At 34.7% G+C, this 21,917-nt stretch overlaps 3 protein-coding genes across 3 annotated transcripts in view; all 3 read right to left on the minus strand.

The window, feature by feature from the left end:
• Positions 1-11,068, minus strand: part of LOC116721319 (guanine nucleotide binding protein (G protein), alpha activating activity polypeptide, olfactory type) — a 76,688-nt gene extending 65,620 nt beyond the window's left edge. The window contains exon 1 of the mRNA XM_032564969.1: positions 10,282-11,068. Within this exon, the coding sequence (XP_032420860.1) occupies positions 10,282-10,807 (526 nt within the window). The 5' untranslated portion in view covers positions 10,808-11,068. The remainder of the gene's footprint in view (positions 1-10,281) is intronic.
• Positions 11,069-12,581: 1,513 nt separating this feature from the next.
• Positions 12,582-15,748, minus strand: LOC116721331 (transmembrane protein 14C-like). The gene is made up of 4 exons (XM_032564986.1): positions 15,151-15,748; positions 13,790-13,891; positions 13,616-13,703; positions 12,582-13,542 (listed from the first exon to the last, which is right to left on the minus strand). The coding sequence occupies exons 1-4, from the start codon at positions 15,218-15,220 to the stop codon at positions 13,482-13,484; spliced, it is 321 nt and encodes a 106-aa protein (XP_032420877.1). The 5' UTR covers positions 15,221-15,748; the 3' UTR covers positions 12,582-13,481.
• A 160-nt stretch (positions 15,749-15,908) lies between these two features.
• pak1ip1 (PAK1 interacting protein 1) lies at positions 15,909-21,572 on the minus strand. Its single transcript, XM_032564977.1, has 10 exons — positions 21,236-21,572; positions 20,235-20,397; positions 19,997-20,117; positions 19,845-19,919; positions 18,949-19,001; positions 18,702-18,847; positions 17,799-17,896; positions 17,119-17,218; positions 16,176-16,296; positions 15,909-16,056 (listed from the first exon to the last, which is right to left on the minus strand). Exons 1-10 carry the CDS (start codon positions 21,311-21,313, stop codon positions 15,929-15,931), a joined length of 1,083 nt encoding a protein of 360 aa, XP_032420868.1. The 5' UTR covers positions 21,314-21,572; the 3' UTR covers positions 15,909-15,928.
• Positions 21,573-21,917: the final 345 nt, after the last annotated feature.

Consider the following 21,917-nt stretch of genomic DNA (forward strand, 5'->3'; position numbering starts at 1 on the left):
ACGTCCTATGCTAGTGCTAACGCTAATGCAGAAATCCCTGTTGGTTTTTTAGTATTTGAACGTTTAAAAAAAAAAGATTTTATTGTTTATTAAAAGTTTAAAGAAATTATTAAAATGTAATGGGTCTTTAAACACAAACATGACTTTGAATCTTTAACTAGGTGTTTTGAAACCTGTTTAATTTGAATTAGACGGGGGTTTTATTCATTTCTGGTAAAGAGTCATCAAGAAATTTAAAAAAACAAAAAACATATTCATCTTTTAGGGCAGTTGGAAGGGCTGGACAATATGGCTGAAAAACTTATCACACTATAACTATTTCATCAGTTGATATCAATAATTGTCAATATTGATAATTATTTATACGTTTTATGTTTTAAGTATCTGGAATACTCCCAAAACAGCGTCATGACCTTTCTTGTTTTATCCAAAGTTTTCACTCCACGCAGTTTTTTTTATTTTTAAGCAGTTGTGAGGCATAGTGGGGAAACCTTAAACTGTTGCTGTTACTCAACAAGTTGTTGCTAGGTAACCAAAGAGTGAGTTAGAAAGTTAATGCCACCAACCTTGCTAAGCTGACTGTGAAGTTGAGTAGCTAAGGTCTTTCCTCTCCCAGAATGCTGCGTGGTTCTGGATCGTATTTCAGTGAATAATGTCGAATATTGAATATTCTATCAGATGTATTAATAACTGATATTGATTATGTCTATCCTGATACATGCTGTCATTGATTTATTGTAGCAGAAGGATAATCACACCACAAATAAATGCTACATCTCTTTTTAAGTATTTTTCAAACAGTAGAAGTTTATGTGAGTACGGTGGATTCCCGTTTATTCGCAGTTCAGTTCTCACTTATTTCCCTATTTGTGGAATATCATTATTCAAGGAAAATCCGCCCATTTGCAGATTTGTTTTTTTTATTATCTGAAATATTCAAAGGAAAATGCAGCTTGGTAAGCTGAACTAAGCTCCATGTTACTTGAGATGTTAAATACTGTAATTGTTCTCATTTTCATAAGAACAAACTGCTTCGTCATAGTTGGATGAGGGTGAACAGGTTTGTAACCTTACAAAAAGACATTATCAACTCCGCACTTTGACAAGTTTATCTGGGATATATCTAATCAGTCTAATCAGTTATGTGTCATTTTGTTTTGTGAAGTTAGATTTTTTTTTCATCTGTGTGCAGAAACATGGCACACCCACAGCAGAGCTTAAATTTCTGACCTCAACATAACATGTAGTATGAGTTTAGCGGATTAGCAGTCAAAACATAAGAAGGTTTTGAGTCTGGTTAACTTTATCCAGTTTATTATTGCATTTTACAGCAAATATTGCAGAACGTAATCAATATACAGTCTGTCATAGCAACTATTTTAGTTTTTTTTAATTACTTCAAGCTGCAGTATGTAATTTTTATTAAAAGAAATTTTGCATATTTGTTGAAACTGTTGTCAAGACAGAATGGTATGAAACAGATATGTGAAAAAACATTGACCTCTTCTGCTTTCTCCCATTGCTCCCACTGTTAACTAGAAATAACCAATCAGAGCCAGGAGGCGGGCCTTAGCGCTGCCAATCACCCTCACCTCTTTGCTCTCTGCTATGCTGCTAGCACAACTTTTAGTGAATGCTCAGGCATAGACACCAATGACAACGAATAAACGGTTTTCCTGTAGCAGTAAGTTGTTTCTAAGCCATTAGCACATTTAGTAGCAACTACATGAGGTTGATTGACAGTGCTAAGACCATCCTCCTGGCTCTGTTGTTTCAGACAGGAATAATATTAATATCTCAAGGAGAATTCAGAGGTAGGCAGAGTATCCAAAAATTGTACTCAAGTAAGATTAGTACTACTTCAACATATTTTTACTCAAATAAAAGTAAAAAGTATCTGTCCTAGAAATTACTCCAGTAAGAGTAAAAAAGTATTTGGTAAAGAGTCTACTCACCTAGTGAATAACTGATCGAAACATAAATCATTTAATATTTAAAAATTACAAAATCAAATGGAATATAAAGCTAAGTGGATATTTTTGGTATTTTAAGGACAAAATTTATAATAATTTCTATAAAAGTAACAAAAAGTAACAAAGTCATGCAACAGAGATTTTTTCCAAATCATTTTCTTTCAGAAAAAAAACAACTTATGAAACTTTTACACAAACTGCAGGTGTGTGTGTGTGTGTGTGTGTGCGTGCGTGCGTGCGTGCGTGCGTGCGTGCGTGCGTGTGTGTGTGTGCGTGTGTGGGGGGGTGTGCGTGTGTGTGAGTGTGTTTCTGTGTCTGGTAAATTTTTGATTAATACATGTTTGTTCTTCATTCAGTGGATAAAAATCCAGGAATTTAACTCAAGTAAGAGTAGAGATGCTTCATAATAAAAATACTCAAGTAAAAGTAAAAAGTACAGCGTAGTAAACATACTCCTAAAGGTAATTTTTTTTCTAAAATGTTATTCACGTGAAGGTAATTGAGTAAATGTAAGTAGTTATTAATCAACTCTGCTCATAACATACTGTCACAACATGGTGACAATTTAAAATTTTAATAAAAGTTACTTTAACAACACTCTTTAAAATGTCTTAAGATCACATTTTATCTCAGTAAAGATTTCAATTTAACAGTCAATTCCAGAAAAAACAAGAAAATGTTTACCCAAAAACAGTGATAATTCATCTAAATACCTGCAGCAAACACAAAGAGATAAAGCGACCCGGATTGGGGAGCCACATGTCGCCTTGAAATGTAAGACGATTTGAAAGGTGTCTACTTTCAGAGGAACACAAACCACCTCAGTTCCCCGCCGTGCAACAAGAGTCCCGTTGGAGACCTGAGGGGCATAAAAGTCCCAACGGCCTCCTGAGAAAAGCCAGAAGTGGCTCGTGTCACGGGCTGCCGCGTGCACCAAAGTAAGCGTGACACCCACGGAGGTGGAGAGGGAGGGCCGCCAAAAACAACACGACGGCACGCTGCTGGGACAGCTCATGAAAGAATGCATGACAGCTCCCTGTGTGACTTCAATAAGATAAACCATTCCTTCCTGTGCACAATTAGCAACAGTTGTTTATTCAGGAAATTACACTGGTGGCCATTTAGTGAAGGGAGGAAAGAGGCACCACACTTCTTGGAGAGAAGCAAACGCAGGCAAAACAGGATCTGATTTTACTTTAAAGCTGCAGTATGTTACTTTTGTTTTAAAACATTTGTTTTATACACATTTGTTAAAACTGTCAGTATGTCGTAAAAGCAGAATATAAGCAGAGGTGCCCCAAAATGTGCTCAAATAAGAGTAGCCACTACTTCAACTTATTTTTAATCAAATAAAGGTATAAAGTAGCCATCTAAAAAATTACTTGAGTACAAAACGTATTTGGTAAAAACGTTTACTCAAGTGCTCAGTAACTGATAAAAATATCAATCATTTACTGCTTAAAAATTACATCATCAGACAGAACAAAACATAAAATTATGTGGAAATTTTGGTATTTTATAGCTAAAAATTAAACTAATTACAAAATAACAAAATCAGGCAAAAGAGACATTTTTCCAAATCAGTTTCTTTCATTAAAAAACTTATAAAACTTCAACAAAAACTGCAGGTGTCTGTCTGTGTCTGGTGTATTTTTGGTTAAGACATGTTTGTTTTTCACTCAAAATCCAGAAATTTTACTAAAGTAATAGTAACAATACTTCATAATAAAGTTATTCAAGCAAAAGTAAATAGTACAGCGTAGTAAAAATACTCCACAAAGTAATTTTTTTCCCAAAAGTTACTGAAGTTACATTATGAGACAGATAATCTGTGAAAACATCGATCTCCTCCACCTGAGCTACTGTTGCCATCTGAAAAAATGCAGACTAAAAACAACCAATCAGAGCCAAGAGGCCAGTCTTAACGCTGTCAATCAACCTCATGTACTCACTCCTAAATGTAATAATGGCAGAGAAATAACTTATGTTACAGAAAAACTGTTTGTTCGCCGTCATGGTGGCCATGCTACTTAGCTTGAGCATTCACAGCATGCTATGCTAGCTGCGGCCTTGCTAAACCCGCCTCCTGGCTCTGATTGGTTGCTTCTAATTAGCACTGGGAACACTGGGAGAAGGCAGTGGAGCTTTTTCACAGATTATCAGTCTCATAGCATAATGTCACAACATAGTGACAGTTTCAACAAATATGTAAAAATAAAAAGTTTTGTAAACGCTACGTACTGCAGCTTTAAAGTGTTTCAAAATATTTATTTAAGGTTATACAATTATTTAAAGATCTGTAAAAAATGTTTCCCAAAGCAGTTACACTGTAGAAATACGATCTTAACATCTCTATCCAAAACCTACAAACAACACTGAGAAACCATTGAATAGTAAAAAACGATGTAGTGTATAACTGCAAAAGTTTTGATATTTAGAAAATAAATACTGAATGCTGCAAAAAATCAAATTTTTCACTAATTAAAGAAGTGGTGGAGAGCTAGAATCCCTATTAGTCTAAGAAAGTAGCAAGATGAACATTTTCCCTTTAAAACGCTACACATTCTTCAATAAAACTGCTTATGTATTTAAAATAAATTTTAAAAAATATGGCAAAAATCTACATTCTAGATTTACTGTGCTAATGTTAAACACACTAAGGTACACTGAAGTAACTATTTTATCACATTTTTTTTGCATCACCTATATAATAAAACTTGTCATGTTACAAGAATATAAACAATTATTTTATTACTAAATTTAAAAGAAACAATCTTGTTTCTTTGTTTAGGCTGTTAGTTAAAATAGTAAGAAAGATTTAGAAATTTAAGAGCAGCAGTGGGGTGCACCACATTCTCACTGACTTACTGATAAACAATTACTGTATCCATGAAATGTTAATTAAATTATTATTACATTACCTTTAAATTATGACTGAAAGATTTAAGGTTTTCAACTAGTGAATTTGGAAATCTGTTGATTATTTTGGGGCAGTAACATCTGGCCCTGCATGTTACTATGGTTTAATAAATTAATCTCTAACATGTATATGCTAGTAAAACTGTCTTCTGATACGATATCCTTGAGTGAAAATACCCCAGTTATGCTAAAGCTGCATAATATTGTCTAATTGCTTTCATTAAATCATAAACATAGAAAAAAATGGCTGCTTAACAGACATGCTGCTCAGAGAGGCAGAAATTGACTTTAAAATTACAACAATGGTGAATTACACTTCTTTAAGCCAGCTGACTGACAAAGCGCAGCAATAAGTGGGGGCTTTGCTACATTACTCAACATTTTTTAAACTTTGGTATACATTCCTACACTGCAAAACCCAACAACTTAACAAGTATTTTTGGTTGCAAATATATTTTGCACTTGAAATAAGACAAAACTGACTTACAAGTAACTTTTCAGCAAGATATAGAAGCTTGTTTTAAGTAAATAATTACTTAATATTTATGAAAAAGTGTTACATAGATCTACTTATAACAAGACAATTTCCCCATGTTATAAGTGAAATAATCTGCTAATGGAACTAGCACTTTTTCATCAATATCAATGAATTATTTACTAAAAACAAGCTCTTATATCTTACTTTTAAATTAGTTTATTTTAATTCAAGCGTGCTAAGACATTTAGACTAGAAAACTACTTGGTATAATTGTGTGTTTTTTGCAGTGTACAGGTACCTGCCCAATGTCTCCGCTCTAATTTAACAAATATGAGAGCAGATGCAGCAATGAAGAGTCTACTGACCTTTGCTTTGCTCCAACACTAATGCTCTAGTCTAGACTAATTTATCTTAAATTATTACTTTAAACTTTTAAAAGTAAGATCAAAGACTTGTATTTAGTTTTGCTGAAGCCTGAGGGCAAACTTCTGCAGTATATTTTAACAACAATATGCAGAGTTTGTTCTCTAACATTTCCCACCTTGAACTGCAAAAGGTGGGAAATGATACAATATCCTTGAGTGAGTGAGATATTATAGGCTAGAGATCCTGCATAAAGTATAGAGCATTGCTAATAATATCATTAACTATTTCTAGATGTTTTATCTATTTATGTTTATGCTCCATATAATGTCCTAAATTTATTTGGATTTCTGTAGCTAACGCAGACCAAGTAAAATAAGCTATTTTTTGGTTGCATTATGTGGTTTTAAAGAATGATACCTATATTTGAGTCAATTACAATTTATTTTCAAAAGAGCATAATGATTATGTGTGCACTCTTTCATCACAGCAGGAAGAAAAAGTTCAGTCTTCCTGCCTGTTGAGTCTATAAAGAACATTGTGTACTGTAATACATGACACATGGCCTACAATACACCATAACAGTATGACAGGTTTCCTTTCTGTGATGAGCCGAATTTATTTATAGTAAAGACGGACAAAACAAACAGACTAGGGTTAAACATTTTAGCTAAATCTATACTTGAACATGTGCTCCCATATTTTTCAGTTTCTTTTTCTCCCCAGTTTTCCCAGAACAGATGTCACGCCCTTATATAATACTACTATACTGGTTTTAAGGTAAACATGGCCTCCAGCTATGAGGTCTGTTTCTGTATTTACAGAGGTTGTGCATTTGTTCCATTTCTAACAGCATGTCTTCTCCAACCACACTGATAAAAATCAATTGTTAGAGTTTCACAATTAAATGGATCCATCAATTTGAATACATTTAATTTGGGTGCATTTCAAATTATATCAATTGAGTTAAATCATAACTATTAGAAGAATGTATTCTTATCCTATGCTTAACCTCCTTCTACCCAGCAGAAGTATGAAGTCATTCAAGATAAAGACATATAATTTTGCTAACAAGTTTAACGTCAGCATTGGCGCTGTTGCTAAACCAGTTTAAACTAGATGAAAACTTTTAAAAATCAGTTCTTACAAGGTGGCATGTGTTAGTTTCCTTGACAACAGAAGATTGACTAGTTCAAATCATTAACAACGACTAAATCATCTTTAAGAAGCTAAAGTAGCTAGCAAGTCTGACATTAGCAGTAGTGTTGTTACTAAGTCGGCTTAACATGAAAACAATCTTTTTAAATTAGTTCTAACAATGTGGAATATAAACAACAGATATGATGTACGAAAGTTACATCTGCATTTGAATTAAGAGGCTAAGCTGGCTAGCTAGTCTGACACTAGCATTAGCACTGTTACCAAGCTAATTTCACATGAAAACAATCTTTTTAAATCCGTTCTAACAATGTGGAATATGAACAGTTTTTTTCATAACAGATATGATGTACCAAAGTTACCTACATCTGGATTAGAGTTAAGAGGGTAAGCTGGCTAGCTAATCTGACATTAGCATTAGTGCTGTTTCTAAGCTAGTATGACTTGAAAACAATTGTTTTAAGTCAGTTCTTACAAGGTGGAATGTAAACCTTTTTTTTTTTTTTACAATAACAGATACAATGTATGATTTTTAGCGATAGGCCATCTGCATCAGGTTTTAGCCTCTAAGATGGCTAGCAAATCTGAAATTAGCTTTAGGACTGTTACTTAGCTAGTTTAAGGTGAAAACAACTTGTTTGAATCAGTTCTTACAAGATGGAATGTAAACTATTTCCTTAAGAACAAATACAATGTAGCATCATTAGCTGTATCTGCATCTGGCTTAAGAGGCTAACCTAGCAAGCAAGTCTGACAGTAGCATTTGTACTGTTACTAAACATGTTTAAGGTAGAAACAAACTTTTTAAGTCAGTTTTAATAAGGTGAAATGCAAACCATTTCCTTGACAACAACAGATACAATGTAGCATCATTAGCTGTATCTGCATCTGGCTTAAGAGGCTAACCTAGCAAGCAAGTCTGACAGTAGCATTTGTACTGTTACTAAACATGTTTAAGGTAGAAACAAACTTTTTAAGTCAGTTTTAATAAGGTGAAATGCAAACCATTTCCTTGACAACAACAGATACAATGTAGCATCATTAGCTATATCTGCATCAGCCTTAAGAGGCTAAGCTAGCAAGCTAGTCTAACATTTGCAATGTCACTAAACTAGTTTAAGGTGAAAACTATGTTTTTAAATAAGTTCTAATGATGTGGAAAGTGAAATGTTTCCTTGACAGCAACATATATGAAGTAGGCTACCATTGTTAGCTATATCTGCACTAGGCTTTGGAGCCTAGTCTGCACTTGGCTAGTGCAGACTTGGCTAGTGCAGACTAGCCAAGTCTGCACTAGCCAAGACTGCACTAGCCAAGACTAGCCAAGTCTGCACTAGTGCAGACTAGGCTCCAAAGCCTAGTTACTAGCAAGTCATTACATTAGCTTTAACGTTGTTACAAAACTAGCTTAAGCTGGAAGCTAACCTTTTAAAACCTTCACAACGGCTGTGACGTATTATTCTTCAGCAATGACTACCTCAAGGTTAAAAAGCTCAGCTTTTTAGAAAGTTTAACCTTAGCGATAGCGCTGTTGCTTAATTAGTTAAAGCATGGTAGCGTATAAACCTTTAAAATTCAAACAAGGTTTAAACCAGAGCCAAGATGACTTCCTCAGAGTCAAAAACTGTGGCTTTCAAGAAAGGTAATCAACTCAAAGTCATTGTGGGACTCCTCAATCAATTCTTTAACCAATCTTGGTTTGAGGAAGGGCACAATACCCAGCTAAAAGACGTTAAAGTAATCATGAAATACAACATAAAAGGCCGATTATGATCTGCTACAACAGATAGGTAGGTGAAATGTGTCTTCATTTAGCGCGTCCTGGTGCTGCGTGCTTCCCAAATAAGCAACACACACCTGTCCATCCAAACGATGTGATTCATCAGACCAGCCCACCTTCTTCTTCCAGAACCCGGTCACTGGTTTATCACTGCTTCTTTCTTACTCCACTTTTGATCGCAAATTAATCTTTTTCCAGCTTATAACATGTCAACTTTGAGAACAAAATGTTCCCTTCCAGTCGAATGTCTCTCACTCACTAATAATAAAGAAAACATAATTAGCGATTTTAGAGGTCAGAGTGACCATTTCACCTCTTTACTAGTTTGAACCTCTGAAACTTTGGTTTCTTTTTTAGGTATGAAATTCTGAATTGTTTTGGACTAACCGCATGTTAATTCATACTCGCCTGGATGGTTTTGAACCTGCAAAAGCTGAATTTTTAGAGTCATTTTCTTGATTCTACCCAGTCTACTGCAAGGAAATGCAGTTATATGACTTACATGGGTAATAAGGAAGTTTTTTTGGTTTGATCAGAGATCACACTCTGTCCTAATTCAAGATTCAACTGAGAACAGAGAGAGAAATACAGATATTTTTATAAAACTGAACTAAATCGCACAGAAATTCAAGCTTATTTTTTAAAATTTCAATCATTTATACTCATTAACATGTAAAATAAAATTATAATAAATTAAGTTATAATTAGCAAAGTGGATAAAAAAAGCCTAATAAACAGTTATTTACTTTAAGTTTTAATATTATGCCAGACTAAATGCACATTCATTCATAGCACATCTCACATACACACACACACACCAGCCTTACGGTTGTCTGCTGACCCAAATTCATATGAAAACGTTTTATTTGTAATAAAAATAAGTTCAAATTGGATTCTATAGACCTTAATTTTAATATCGCCACCTTCCTAAAATAACGGCCTAAGTAATCTTTTATTGATTTTAGCAATAAATTTAAAAAATCACCCTCTTTATTACTTTAATTGCCAAAATCTGATTTAGGTTTAAAAAAATGATTTAGGTCAATATTTTAGGAAGGTGACATTATGCAACGATTAATATGTTGGATTGATTCAGTTATAAAATTGCTGGATATGAATTTGATTTGTTTATCAAGGGTCTTGTTGCCATTTAAATGAAACTGAATCAAAATGAATGGATATTTTTAAAATTCCATTATTGCCACAAATTAAATTCACCAATCTTTTCTTATATGTTTCTTATATATTTCACCAATTAGTGTGTTGGAGTAAACGTTACAGACTTAAAAACAGTCCTAAATGTACATATTTCAATATGTAGCTCATTTTTTGCTGTTTGTTCTCTTATCTAACTGGTTATTTGTCATTTGTACATCAATCCCTCTTAGACTAACATTTAACGTCCGCCGGAATTCAGTTTTATAGTGCATTTTGGACCTTTCCACGTCGTCCTGAAATGTGGTTCTGATCTCAAGTGATGGCCATCAGATGTGGCAACAGGCCTCGCTGGAGCGGAGCTGTGACATAATTTCTGGACAGGCCGGCGCGTTTTGGTTTCTATTAATAAAACACCTTCCCAGTCCAACAACAACAGAGAGGGAACAACCTACCGAGCAGCAGCAGTCGATGCGTCTGTTTATACTCCCGCTTGAGCTCCCTCAGCGCCCTGTCAATGTTTTTACTGACTTTCTTCGCCTCCTTCTCGGCCTCCTTCTCCTCCACCAGCAGTTTGTCCCAATGTTTCTGCTTTTGGGTGCTTGTTTTTGGAAGCAGCTGCAAGCGGCGGCTGCGCTCCTTTCCGGATCCCTTGCAGCCGCTGCTGCCGCCTCCTCCTCCGCCGCCGCCGCCGCCTCCACCTCCGCCGCCCCCGTTTTGTATAAGCACCCCGTCTGTCCCGGTGTCCCCGCGGCGGTGCTCCCTAGCCGGGTCCCCGGAGCGAACCAGGCCTTCGCCGCCGCGTAGCGACGAAGTCTCCCCGCATCCGCCGGTGTCCTCCTGGCGAGCCGCCCCGCCGCGGCTCGGCACGGCGGCAGCGGCGGAGGCGTCCGGAGGCTGGTCCGAGTCCGAGGTAGCGTTGGAGATAGAGCCGCTCAGGTCCCCGAAGAGCCGGGGACGCAAACTGTAGCACAGCCCCATGTTGAAACCAATATTTGTCTGTGAATGTGATTTTTCATAAATCAAAATATCGGGCGGGGATTAAAGAAAATCGCAGATGCGCCACCAAGCACCTAACGAGCCATCGTCACATTGGAGCTCCAGCGGCGCGATCTAAATCCGAATCCGAGGCGAAAATGTGAATGAATTATGCTCCGACATTTGCTATATGTCATCTTGCATTTTCCCCCAGTCAGCCTTCGCTTCGTAGATAGTGGATCACCTGATCCTTCAGTGGACACTGCGGGTCCACCTTACCATAAGTTACCGAGAGGGCGCAGCCTGGGAGGAACGCCGCTGCTGTCCGAGTGCGCACGCAGGCCAAATTCCGACTGCGCAGCTGTTAGGTGTAATGCAAGAGAAGAAGGTACGTCATGTTACTACAGTATGGCCGTTTCCAGAACGCCCCTAAATGATTTTCATTCCTCACATTTCATGCCTGTCCAGTGACAGAAAAATGTTAATATTTCCTCTAAAACACCAGATTTATCTTTTTTATAGAAATTCCAGCGAATATTTTGGTCAGATAAAACTCTTAAAGCATAAATTATGATTTAAATTCCAGATTGGCCAAGAATTGTACTCAAGTAAGTAGAATTACTTCAACATATTTTTAAGTATAAAGTAGCATTCCAAGAAATTACTAAAGTAAAAGTATAAAAATATTTTGTAAAAATTCTACGTAAGTACTGAGTAACTGCTTAAATGATCAGTCATTTAATATTTTTATCAGAAGGACCAAAATAGTTAAGTTGAAATTTTGGTATTTTAAGGACGAAAATGACAATAGTTCTCATCAGTAACAAAAAAATAACAAAATCAGGCAAAAAAAAAAGACTAAAATATTTTCAAATCAGTTTCTTTCAATAAAAACTTCTGAAACTTTAACAAAAACTGCAGGTGTGTGTCTGTTTCTGGTGAGTTTTTTGTAGTTAAAACATGTTTGTTCTTCATTCAGTGAAGATACTCAGAAAATCCAGAAATTTTACTCAAGTAAGAGTTGTGATGCTTCACAATAAAAGTACAACATAGTAAACATACTCCTAAAAGTGCATTTAAAGAAAAGCTACACATCAATATACAAACTATGACTAGAGTTTAGTTAATACAAACTAAATTAAAGAAATTTTTAGTCAAAATATCCTAAATCTTTGTCTTTTAGCGGGTTATAAAGTAAATAAAACTTCCTAAAATAACGGAAGACATGCATGCGACACAGGAAACCACTAGATGGAGAACTTGTACAGAGAATTGCTAATTTAATAAGATTTTGTAAAATGCATTTGAGTCAAAATACTTATAACTGAGCTGAATAAAACCATGACAGATGTAATTAAGATAATGCAAAAAGTACTAAGCCAAGTTAGACTAAAATATGGACCATATTAAACCAGTCTCATTAACTTTGACTATAAATGATAATCTAACTATTTTAAGTATAAATAATAACAAATGAAAGTTTGGCAGTTTTTTCCAAGAAATAATTAAATTAAATTTCTGTGAATGAATGACACTAAAAGTACCAGTAATCTATTTGTCTTTACATTTTTTTCCACAGATATTAAAATATCCCAGAGAATAATCTTTTTCTTCACTTAAAAAAATAATAAATATTAAAAAAATTAAAAAGAAGTTGCCTTTTTAAAACTTAACCTAACATTTATTAGAAACACAAACAGATATTACAAGCACATAAAAAGCAAACAAACTTTCAAGTGGAAGTGGGTAGACAAAAATTGTATTAAAGTAAAAGTAACAATGTTTCAACATATTTTTTATTCAAAAGCAGTCATACAAACAGGTAAGAGTAGAAAATAGTTGCTGAAAATGCAACTCATTACTTGAGTCGTACCGTTTAATCTGATTTGTGAAAATGATGAATTTAGAGAGACAAAACATTAAATTACCAGGAGATTTTTGAAATGATAAAATAAAAACTCCAGCTGGTGACTAGTCATTACACACTTTATTTACATAGTTTGAGTTTTGTTCTTTGTTTTCTTCTGTTATTATTATTAATGTTTTTTATTTATTTAGCACAATAAAAATGGTACACATAAAGAAAATAAGGCACAAGTGAGAATAAAATTGGAAAACTAACTAAAGGATAAAATTAGACTCAAAACCAGATCTATTAAGTCCATGTGGTGGCTTTTTTATTTAGTTTTTTCACCCAGGTGTATGTTATATACTGAATGTATGTCAAGATATTTTGCCTTTAAATCTATATTTTAAAATAAATGTAAAAAGACCAGGATGTCTGTGAAGTCTGGGACAGCTGGAGGTTTTACCATTTAGTTAGTTACCACTTAGTTTTTCTTTAATAGTTTTTCTATTTTGCCGTCATTTTTCTTATGTAAAAATGCTGTTTTTTTCACTTGAGATTAGATTAAAATCACTTTATAATTTGGTAAAGGCAAGATTATTATGACTTTATACATAAAATCTCAGGTTTAAATAAAGTAGACATTTAAATTCAGCTTGTTTTTATGCATTTTGAGTGGATTTCTTTTTGTTATACAGCAAAAATCATCCAATATACAATTTCTAAGCAAAACAAATATCACATTCCAAGTCACTTTTCACAGCAGACAGTAAAACAAAACTATACAGCTGGAAATGTTTCACAATCCATATTCAAAATTTAAATCCAAGTTCAAGATTTGTGTTGCCTCAACTTCAGCATTCCAAAGATGATCCTCGTCAGCATCAGCACGCTGAAAACACACATTAAAATATTCACATTATCTTGACAAATGTTGGTCTGTGTCCTTCAGTAGAGTACGTTACCTCGCTAAAGTCATCAAACCAGCCGGCATGAACTTCCAGGAGTTTACAAATCTCAGTCCCATCACTACAGCCAAAGTTCCCGCTGTGCCTGCATGTACGGACAAACATGATGAGGAGAAGAAAGCTGCTGTCATCACAGCATTACCTTTTGCTGAACAGAGAGAGAAAACTCACCCAATGAAAGCCAAACATTCCTGGGATTCTGAGACGTCAGATAAACTCCAACTGCAGCCGCCAAGCCGAAGACGATACCGGCGACCAGAGAGGTGATGCTGCCTGTAGGGATGGTTGTATATAAATATATCTATATATATGTATATATATTGAACAGCATCCAGCTAATTTGATGTATTTTTTCTTTTAAAATATTGAATCAGCTGGGTCAAGAACTACAAGTGTACAAGTTTAACTGCATTCAGTGCATTTCTCCTCTTATGGTTAATGTATACTGTAGATTGTCCCTGTTTTAAATAAAATGAATTGTCATATTTGTGTTGACGTATTGAGAACTGACGCTATATAAACTGAACTGAATTGACTTGAATAGAAGCAAAAAGTATGGTGCAGTAAAATATTTTTCTTTTTAAAAAAACTAGTTATTACTCACCCTAGTGATCAAGCACTGAATCAGATTTACACAAGTTAAAATTAAGAGAAAGCAGAAACATATAAACTCATTGTGTTACATTTTTGTTGCAAATCTTCCTTTGTATTCTGGATTAAAATAATAATCCAGAATGCTCTGCAAAGGTTTTGCATGTTTTATTCTGCCAGGATGAATTCTCAGTTCATTCTTGGAGCAGTTTTGGGACTACTGACAAGATCCCACAACGGCGTATTAGGGTCGCTGTAAAGGGAAAAAAGGAATACGTTTCTGCAAAAAAATAAAAATAAAATAAATCAAAAATTTTCTAGAAAAAGCAAGGAAATTTTTAGATTAATCTCATACAGTTTCTAGAAAATCATGGATATTTCTGAGTTTCAAATCTCAAAAATTGTACTTTTTCACACAGTACTAAGACTGGAATAGTTTTTCTACCTTCGTAAATAAAATCAGCGTTCACTACAAATATTTAATTTGCATATGAAAAAAACACAGAGGTAAAAACGACCAAACTCCAAATAAAAACTTTGAAAAACTTTCAGAAAGTTTTGAAAACTGTTGACAAAGACCACTTCAAAATATTACAAAATAAATATGGTATTTGGAGGGGAAATAAGACATTAAGTGTGGATTTAAAACTTTGGATTTTGTATCTGTAGGCGTTTTCCTGTTCCTGTAAAACTGTAGAACTATTAATCATAACCACTTTTACAGATTAAAAGGGAAAACAAGATTTTGTTGAGTTTTGATGACTTCCTCGTTAAACTTGAAGTTTAAACTAGTTTGTTTTCACCAGTCTTGTACTTCTAGACCGCAACAGTAGATGAGCTTTAAACTATTTCAAAAGCCAGCTGTATTTCTGAACTTATTTCTCCTACCAACAAAATCTGAGTTTAAAAGTCTGTTAATATACATATTTTAAAAAGCATACCTGCTTTAGCATAACCTATGACTCCTCCTGCTGACACAAACAGAGCATAGCCGAAGCCAATCCAGTCCATGAAGTCCAGTTTAAGCAGCTAATCCCGAACCGAGAAACAAAACCTCACAAGGTTTGTGATGATCTTGTATAAAGCGAATACAGACAGCTTGTCTTTATTCTCAAACTGTCCTTAGTTTTAAACAAAATGCGTAAAAACGCTTAAAACACGTACTGTTACACTGAATTCTTGACTACCTCAGTTCCAAAACACTTCCGCCTAAACGGAAGTTGGTCGCTTTCGAAATAAAAGCTGACAGATTGAACTAATTCCGCAACTGTAAACTTCGTTTAAAACTTGGATTTCATAAAATATTAAATTAAAAACCAAATAAATTAATGTTGATATAAGATATTTTAAGCAAACCGCCCAGAGCTTATGAAACACTTAATCCTCAAAGGAAGCCACTTCCACCTCAACCGAAGTTAGCAACTTTCAAAATAAAAGATCTCACAGATTGCACTCATTTAGAAACTAATCTTGTATAAAGTCTAAATCAATATTATAATTAAAATATATTGCTACAAAATGTGTTTATATTTATAAAGAAAAGTGGTGGTTGTGTGTAGGTACCAAAATATGGGTATAACTTTAAAGCACAAAAATTAAAACAAAAAAAGAGTAAAAATACCCAGAATAAATCTAACCAAATCTGGCAACTTCAAGATGCAAATATTTGTATGGCACAGCAAGTTGACATAAAAGCAGGAATGGGTTAAGAATATATTTTTATTGTTTGACAGTCTTTTTTCCGCCATTTTTCTTCTTCTTCTTTTTGGGTTTGCTCTCATCTTCTACAATGACTTTTTCTGTTATCTCTCGGACTCTCTTCTTCTTTGTAAGTTCCTGAGCAAGTTCTGAGGACAGTGATAGAGGAAAAAATATTTATTTAATCAATTTAATTAAGTGTTAAATAAAGTGTAATAAAGTGTTAACAACAAGTAGTCCATAAAGTGAGATGAAAGCTGGACTCCACCTTCAGATGTTGCTGCTTCAGACGGACCATCAGATATCGGCTGCACTGGCCTCCACACGGCGAGGCACGTCAGTCTAGCTGTTGTGTTCACTTCCCCCAGTAGAACAGGAGGCTCCAGCTCCTGATCACCACCAGAAATAGTCATATAAAATATATTTACCAAACCACTTACATTAGTACTCCTGTCCTTAATACTTTGTCAGACCCACTTTTACCAATAAGACACCAATAATATAAAATTTCACAAAGTTGAAACACATAGAGAGACTTCCTGCACTGTTTTCTGTAGCTCACCCCAGTTTTTCTATAGGACTTAGGTCTAATGGAAGACGATTGGACCTATATTTGGTGAACTGTAACTGTTTTTTGCCTATTAAGAGATCTGAAGTTGACTCATTTTTAGTTTTATGGTAAAGTCTACCATAAATGTCTTGGTATTTCAAACTAAATCAATGTTTATGATGGTTTTTACATTAACGACATTCCCAAGGCTGTTGGACGATGTAGAAATTTTAAGTTGGGAAGCCATTTTCTTCTAATCTTTTTTCGATTTATGAAAATTACATCTACCTTACTTGAATGGCATGTTTTTCTCTCTTTACTGTTTTGAAGAACTAAAAGAAATGGGTTAGAGTAATAAAATACATCAATAAATATTGTTAGTAGGTCATTATATTTGTACCAAGTGAAACAAGAAGTCTTAAGAGTAATAGCTACAAGTTTTAGAAAATCAGATTAACTTAACCAAATAAATGTACCAAAAATAATGGTTGCAATTTCCAAAAAATAGTGTGAAATAATGTTACTGCCATAAAAAATCCAACTTATTTAAAGTTTTTTTCACCCATCCCATCCACAGGTAACAGTGAATTCAGTAACAACTGCCCAATAGTGTTATTAACCACTGATTTTGATTTATGGTGTCAAAATAACACAGACGTACCTCTTTCAGATGGATTTTCCACATTTTGATGTAACCATCATTTGAAGCCGTTAAAAGCACGCAGTAATCATCCACAATCAAACTGTCGACTGCTTTTACTCTGAAACCACAAAGAGATGCAACAATAACTGAGAACACCTGTTCTTCAGTCAGAACAATTTAGCCTAAAATTATTTATAACCCTGGCAGATTAAAGCTTAACATTATCTTCTAATTTTACCAATGTTTTTCTTCATACTAAGCTGACCAAACTGAGCCCTCTCTTGGATCTGACAGAAAATTAGTGAAGGTTGACTCATTTTTAGTTTTGCGATTGCGATAATGGCAATAAAGACTTATTTCCATTAATAATACAGAAAGTTATAAATATCTTAAACATGTTTCAATAAAATGTTGATATAAAAAATAAATCTGACATTGTTTTATTATCTTCTGAGAGATACCCATCTCTATTTTCAAGTAAAAAAACAATTATCTTGTATGAATGCAACTATTTTTAAATCTAAATCAATTCATATTATGGTGAACATATCAGGGGAGATGTAACGTATAAACATCAGGACAATCATGTTGCACTGAGCAAACTCACAATAACAATAAACCTGCTAATAAATCATATCACAGTGTATGATTTAATGCACTGCTGATCAATTATTTCAGCAGATTCTCAAGAAATTTACCTCGTTTTATGAGCCTTGAACTCACAAACCCATTTAGCTTTTTCCACATCACAGAACCTCACAGTTTCATCGTCTCCTGCGACGGCCAGGAAGGAGTTCTGAAAGACAAACAAGGTTCAGAACCAGAGCTGGGCAATAAATCAATAACAATATATATCACGATCGACATGTGATCAATATCAATAGCAAATATTCAATCATTTTCAGTGAACCGCACAGCATTCTGGGGGATTTAGGCAGAGGAAAAACTTTAGCTGGTCAACCTCTCACAACACAACTAAGCAAAGTTGGTGGAATCAACTAACTCACTCACTCTTTGGTTACCTAGCAACTCACTCACTCTTCGGTTACCTAGCAACGACCTGCTGAGTGACTAACAGCAGTAGATTCCGCCACTGTGCCTCATAACTGCTTAAAAATAAAAAACAACAACATGGAGTGAAAACTGTGGATCAAACAGGAAAGGACATGAGACTTGTTTGTCATTATTTCAGATATCTATACAAATAACTAATCAATAACTATTGATAGACTGATATGAAACCCTTATTTTGTGCTACTTTTTTCAGCCATATTGTCCAGCCATAATAAATAGTTTAATTGAACAGTGTTTTTACTGTTTTTCCTGTATTATTTTTACTTCAGGAGAGTGTTTCAATCCCCTGTCAGGTCAGAAGAAGGAGAATATTTTTTTTTCTTTTTGAGATTTTTCTTTTAGTAATTTTTCAAAATGTTAGGATATTGCTGAACAATATCCTAACAAACCAGACAGAGAATGTGCGAAAAATCAGCCACGGTCCAAAGAAGAACTAAAAAGAAAACAAAACAGAAAACCATAGCTACTCCTTAGCGTTTGATTCCTTTCATTCACTCATAATACAGAGTCTTGGCGTGAAAACTCACGTTTAAGAATTTCACAGATGAGATCCTCTTTGGGTTTGCAATCGTTCCCGTTACAGACGCCGTCTCCAGCTTGTAGATATCAATTTTGTCGTTCACCACCACCACATATCTGTCACCATCTGGAGACCATCTGACAATGTGTGCATCTGAGAAAAAAATATAAAAACAAAAAGCTTAATATCATCCCTACATTTCAAGAGAAATCAAGAGCTGTTTTTATTTTCATCTAAATGAAAGTTATACTCACTCTGTTTGATGTTTTTGATAAAAGCCGACCTGCCATTGATGAGATTCCAGGTTCTTTAAAGATAAAAAGGACACACTAGGTTTTTCTTTTTCTTTAAATAAAGAGACTAAGTGAAGTGTTAGTACACATTTTCTAAATACTCTTCCACTCTCAAATTTCCAGAGTTCTTAGCTCACCTTTTTGTTACTGTGTAAACACAAATGTTCACAATAAATTTTTCTGCAGAGGTCAGGCCTTAAATTTAAATGAATATAAATAAAATTATATAGGTGAGTGGGTAGATAAAAGTACATTGGATTTAAACTTGTCACAGTAACAAATTTAGCTGGATGATAAATTGTTCAAGAAGAAATTGTGATAAATGATAATATTGTTGTTCTGAGACCATTTACAAGTAATATGGTAGGAATATCTTAATAATGTAACGACGCATTCTCAAAGATCAATCAAATTTAAGTTCTAATGAACATTTAACACTGAAACTGGAAGACATTTTATATATCCAAAATAAATAAACAAAGCAACAAATAAAATGAATTACAAAGTCTCTGTAAACAAAATTGGCCTTCCAAAAAAACCCCAAAGAAACCAAAGAACCAGAACGAAAAAAATTATAAATCATGCAGACGGAAATTATTGCGTTTGTTCTAACTTATCATGCGATTAATTGATGTATTGCTTATAGATCAATTGACAGAGATAACTAATCAAGAAGCAGAGGGATGGATGAATAAATAAATGGCAAAGTATTTAAAACAATAGGACACCGAAAAAAGTTTGGAAAATATTCCCTTCTCAAAAATACTCAACTATTCTGAACCAAAAGAAATTGTCAAAATTTTCCAGCCTGTGTTAGGAAGCTGAAAGTAAAAACTCAGGTGACCTGCGAGTTTTACCTCAGAGTCTTGTCCGTCCCGACCGACAGCGCCAGTTTACCCGACGGATGGACAGAGAGCGAAGTGACGTGACCTCTGAGGAAAATGAGACGAATCAGGATCTTTATTCACAACAGACAACTGCAGCCAAACTGTGGGAGGGTCACACTCACTTATGAGCTTTGATGGTCGTCATGCACTCCCACTTCTTTGTGCTCCACACACACAGGAGTCCGTCTTCCCCTCCACTCAGCAAGTGGGACGTACCATAGAACTCCAGGCAAGAGATGGTACCTGTGGAGCAAAGGAGTCATAACAAAGAAATGTATCATCAACTATACTTTCATGCAAAATAAAACTAAAGTCAATGCATTTTCTGGCTTCAGACAATCTAAAATAAGCTGCTCATACCTTCATGATGCAGCAGAGCCCCATGTTCTGTTCTCTTCTTCATGTCGTATAACTGTATAGTTTCATCTTTGCTTCCCGTAACCACAAACCTCTCGCTGGCCGCCACAGCTGATACTGAAGCTGTGTGAGCGTGATGTGTAAAGTTAGGTTTGGCTGTCCAGTCCTGCATTCAAACAAATAAGGAAAACATCACTATGTGAAATATTAAAATATTGAATTCTCCAGCAAAAGGTACAAATTACAAGAGATTAGTAAAGGCACAATAAAAAAAAACATGATAGACCAAAACAAAAAGATTTTTTAACACATCACAAGTTAAAACTATGTCACAAAGACAAGAAAGCATTCACCCATGTTATTCTTCTCCATTGCTTATTCACAACATTATTTATCTATCTTAACATGCAGCAACTTTGCTATTTTAAAATCATCGAAACACTGATGAACACTTCATTGTGTATGAAGTATTAATAATTTCCATAGATCCATCTGGCTGTTGATTTGAGATTAATTTAAAGAATTTTTCCTTCCAGATTGTTTCATAAATTACCAGTAGCAACAACTCAGTCCCACAGCATTATGCTACCATTACTATATGGGAGAGTGTTCTTAAAGACTCTCACTTCTTCCAAACATGCTTACAATGAGTGTTATTAACAAATTTTGATTTATTATTTGACTGTCTAAAAACATGGATCAGAGCATGGGTGACCAGTTTACAATTTCTCTACTCAACACAGCTGATTTGATCCCACAGCATAACACTGCTATTACCATGTCTAACAGTTGGTGTAGTCTCTCTAGATTTTAAAGCCTAGCTTTGACTTCTCTAAACATAAACGTACTGAATATTATTTCCACATTTGAAATAAATAAGGATAAATGTAACAAAAGCATAGATTTTTAAGGATATTATAATACTATAAAGAGATCGTACAGTGCACATTTAAAAGCAGAATAGTAACATTTTCCTGCAGTCACAAAATCACAAGTCTACTCACGTTTCCCCCCATTTTTACTCGGTATCCGAAAGTAATTTGCTCATAGCTGCCAGCGACGAGCTCCAGCACCGCTGCCATACTGCTGCTGCCAGTTACCTACAAGAGGAATGAGCTAGCAAGCTAATCCGGTTTCTATAACGTTCTCGACTCAGATATGTGCCACCAGATTCAAGTGACAACTCGTTAAACTCCACAGTGACACCTACATTAAGTACAGAAGGAACAACAACTCAACAAGAATCGAGTTTAACCCACTAAAAATTGGCATGCGTGACTATTTTTTCAGCTACACACGCCTATGACTACAAAACAACGTGTGGCGAAAACGCGCATGCGCTGAACATGATTCCTTCCGCTTGGTGGGGGTTTTCAAAATAAAAGTTTGTAACTTAATGCAAAAAAAACGTACTTAAAAGTTTATTGAACTTTATTGAGTTTGTTGTGCAAAATAAAGGCTGACAGTTAATAATGACTGTGGATTATTTTAGCAAGCCTAAATTGATTTATTGAAAAGATAAGATCAGCTTTTAATGAATTTGAAGTGTAAACTATGTGAAATGTATTTGAGTTTTATTCTAATTTCTAAAATAATTTAATGCTAGAAAGCCCGGGATAAATGAAATACTAATGCAGTGTTTCTACCCTGACAAAATATAAAAAAGTATAAATAAAGAACCCATTT

Source organism: Xiphophorus hellerii, chromosome 6 (genome assembly GCF_003331165.1).
Source record: "Xiphophorus hellerii strain 12219 chromosome 6, Xiphophorus_hellerii-4.1, whole genome shotgun sequence".
In the NCBI taxonomy this organism is placed as follows: Eukaryota; Metazoa; Chordata; class Actinopteri; order Cyprinodontiformes; family Poeciliidae; genus Xiphophorus; species Xiphophorus hellerii.

Bases quoted from the DNA above. Each gene is read 5' to 3' on its own strand.
- LOC116721331 (XM_032564986.1), bottom strand. From the start codon at position 15,220: ATGGACTGGATTGGCTTCGGCTATGCTCTGTTTGTGTCAGCAGGAGGA. The intron at 13,892-15,150 runs GTATGCTTTTTA...CCATCCCTACAG, and splicing joins CATAGGTTATGCTAAAGCAG to GCAGCATCACCTCTCTGGTC. The intron at 13,543-13,615 runs GTAACGTACTCT...GTGTGTTTTCAG, and splicing joins GGTTTGATGACTTTAGCGAG to CGTGCTGATGCTGACGAGGA.
- pak1ip1 (XM_032564977.1), bottom strand. From the start codon at position 21,313: ATGGCAGCGGTGCTGGAGCTCGTCGCTGGCAGCTATGAGCAAATTACT. The intron at 17,897-18,701 runs GTGAGTTTTCAC...TTTGTCTTTCAG, and splicing joins CATCTGTGAAATTCTTAAAC to AACTCCTTCCTGGCCGTCGC. The intron at 16,297-17,118 runs GTACGTCTGTGT...GGTGGTGATCAG, and splicing joins GGAAAATCCATCTGAAAGAG to GAGCTGGAGCCTCCTGTTCT.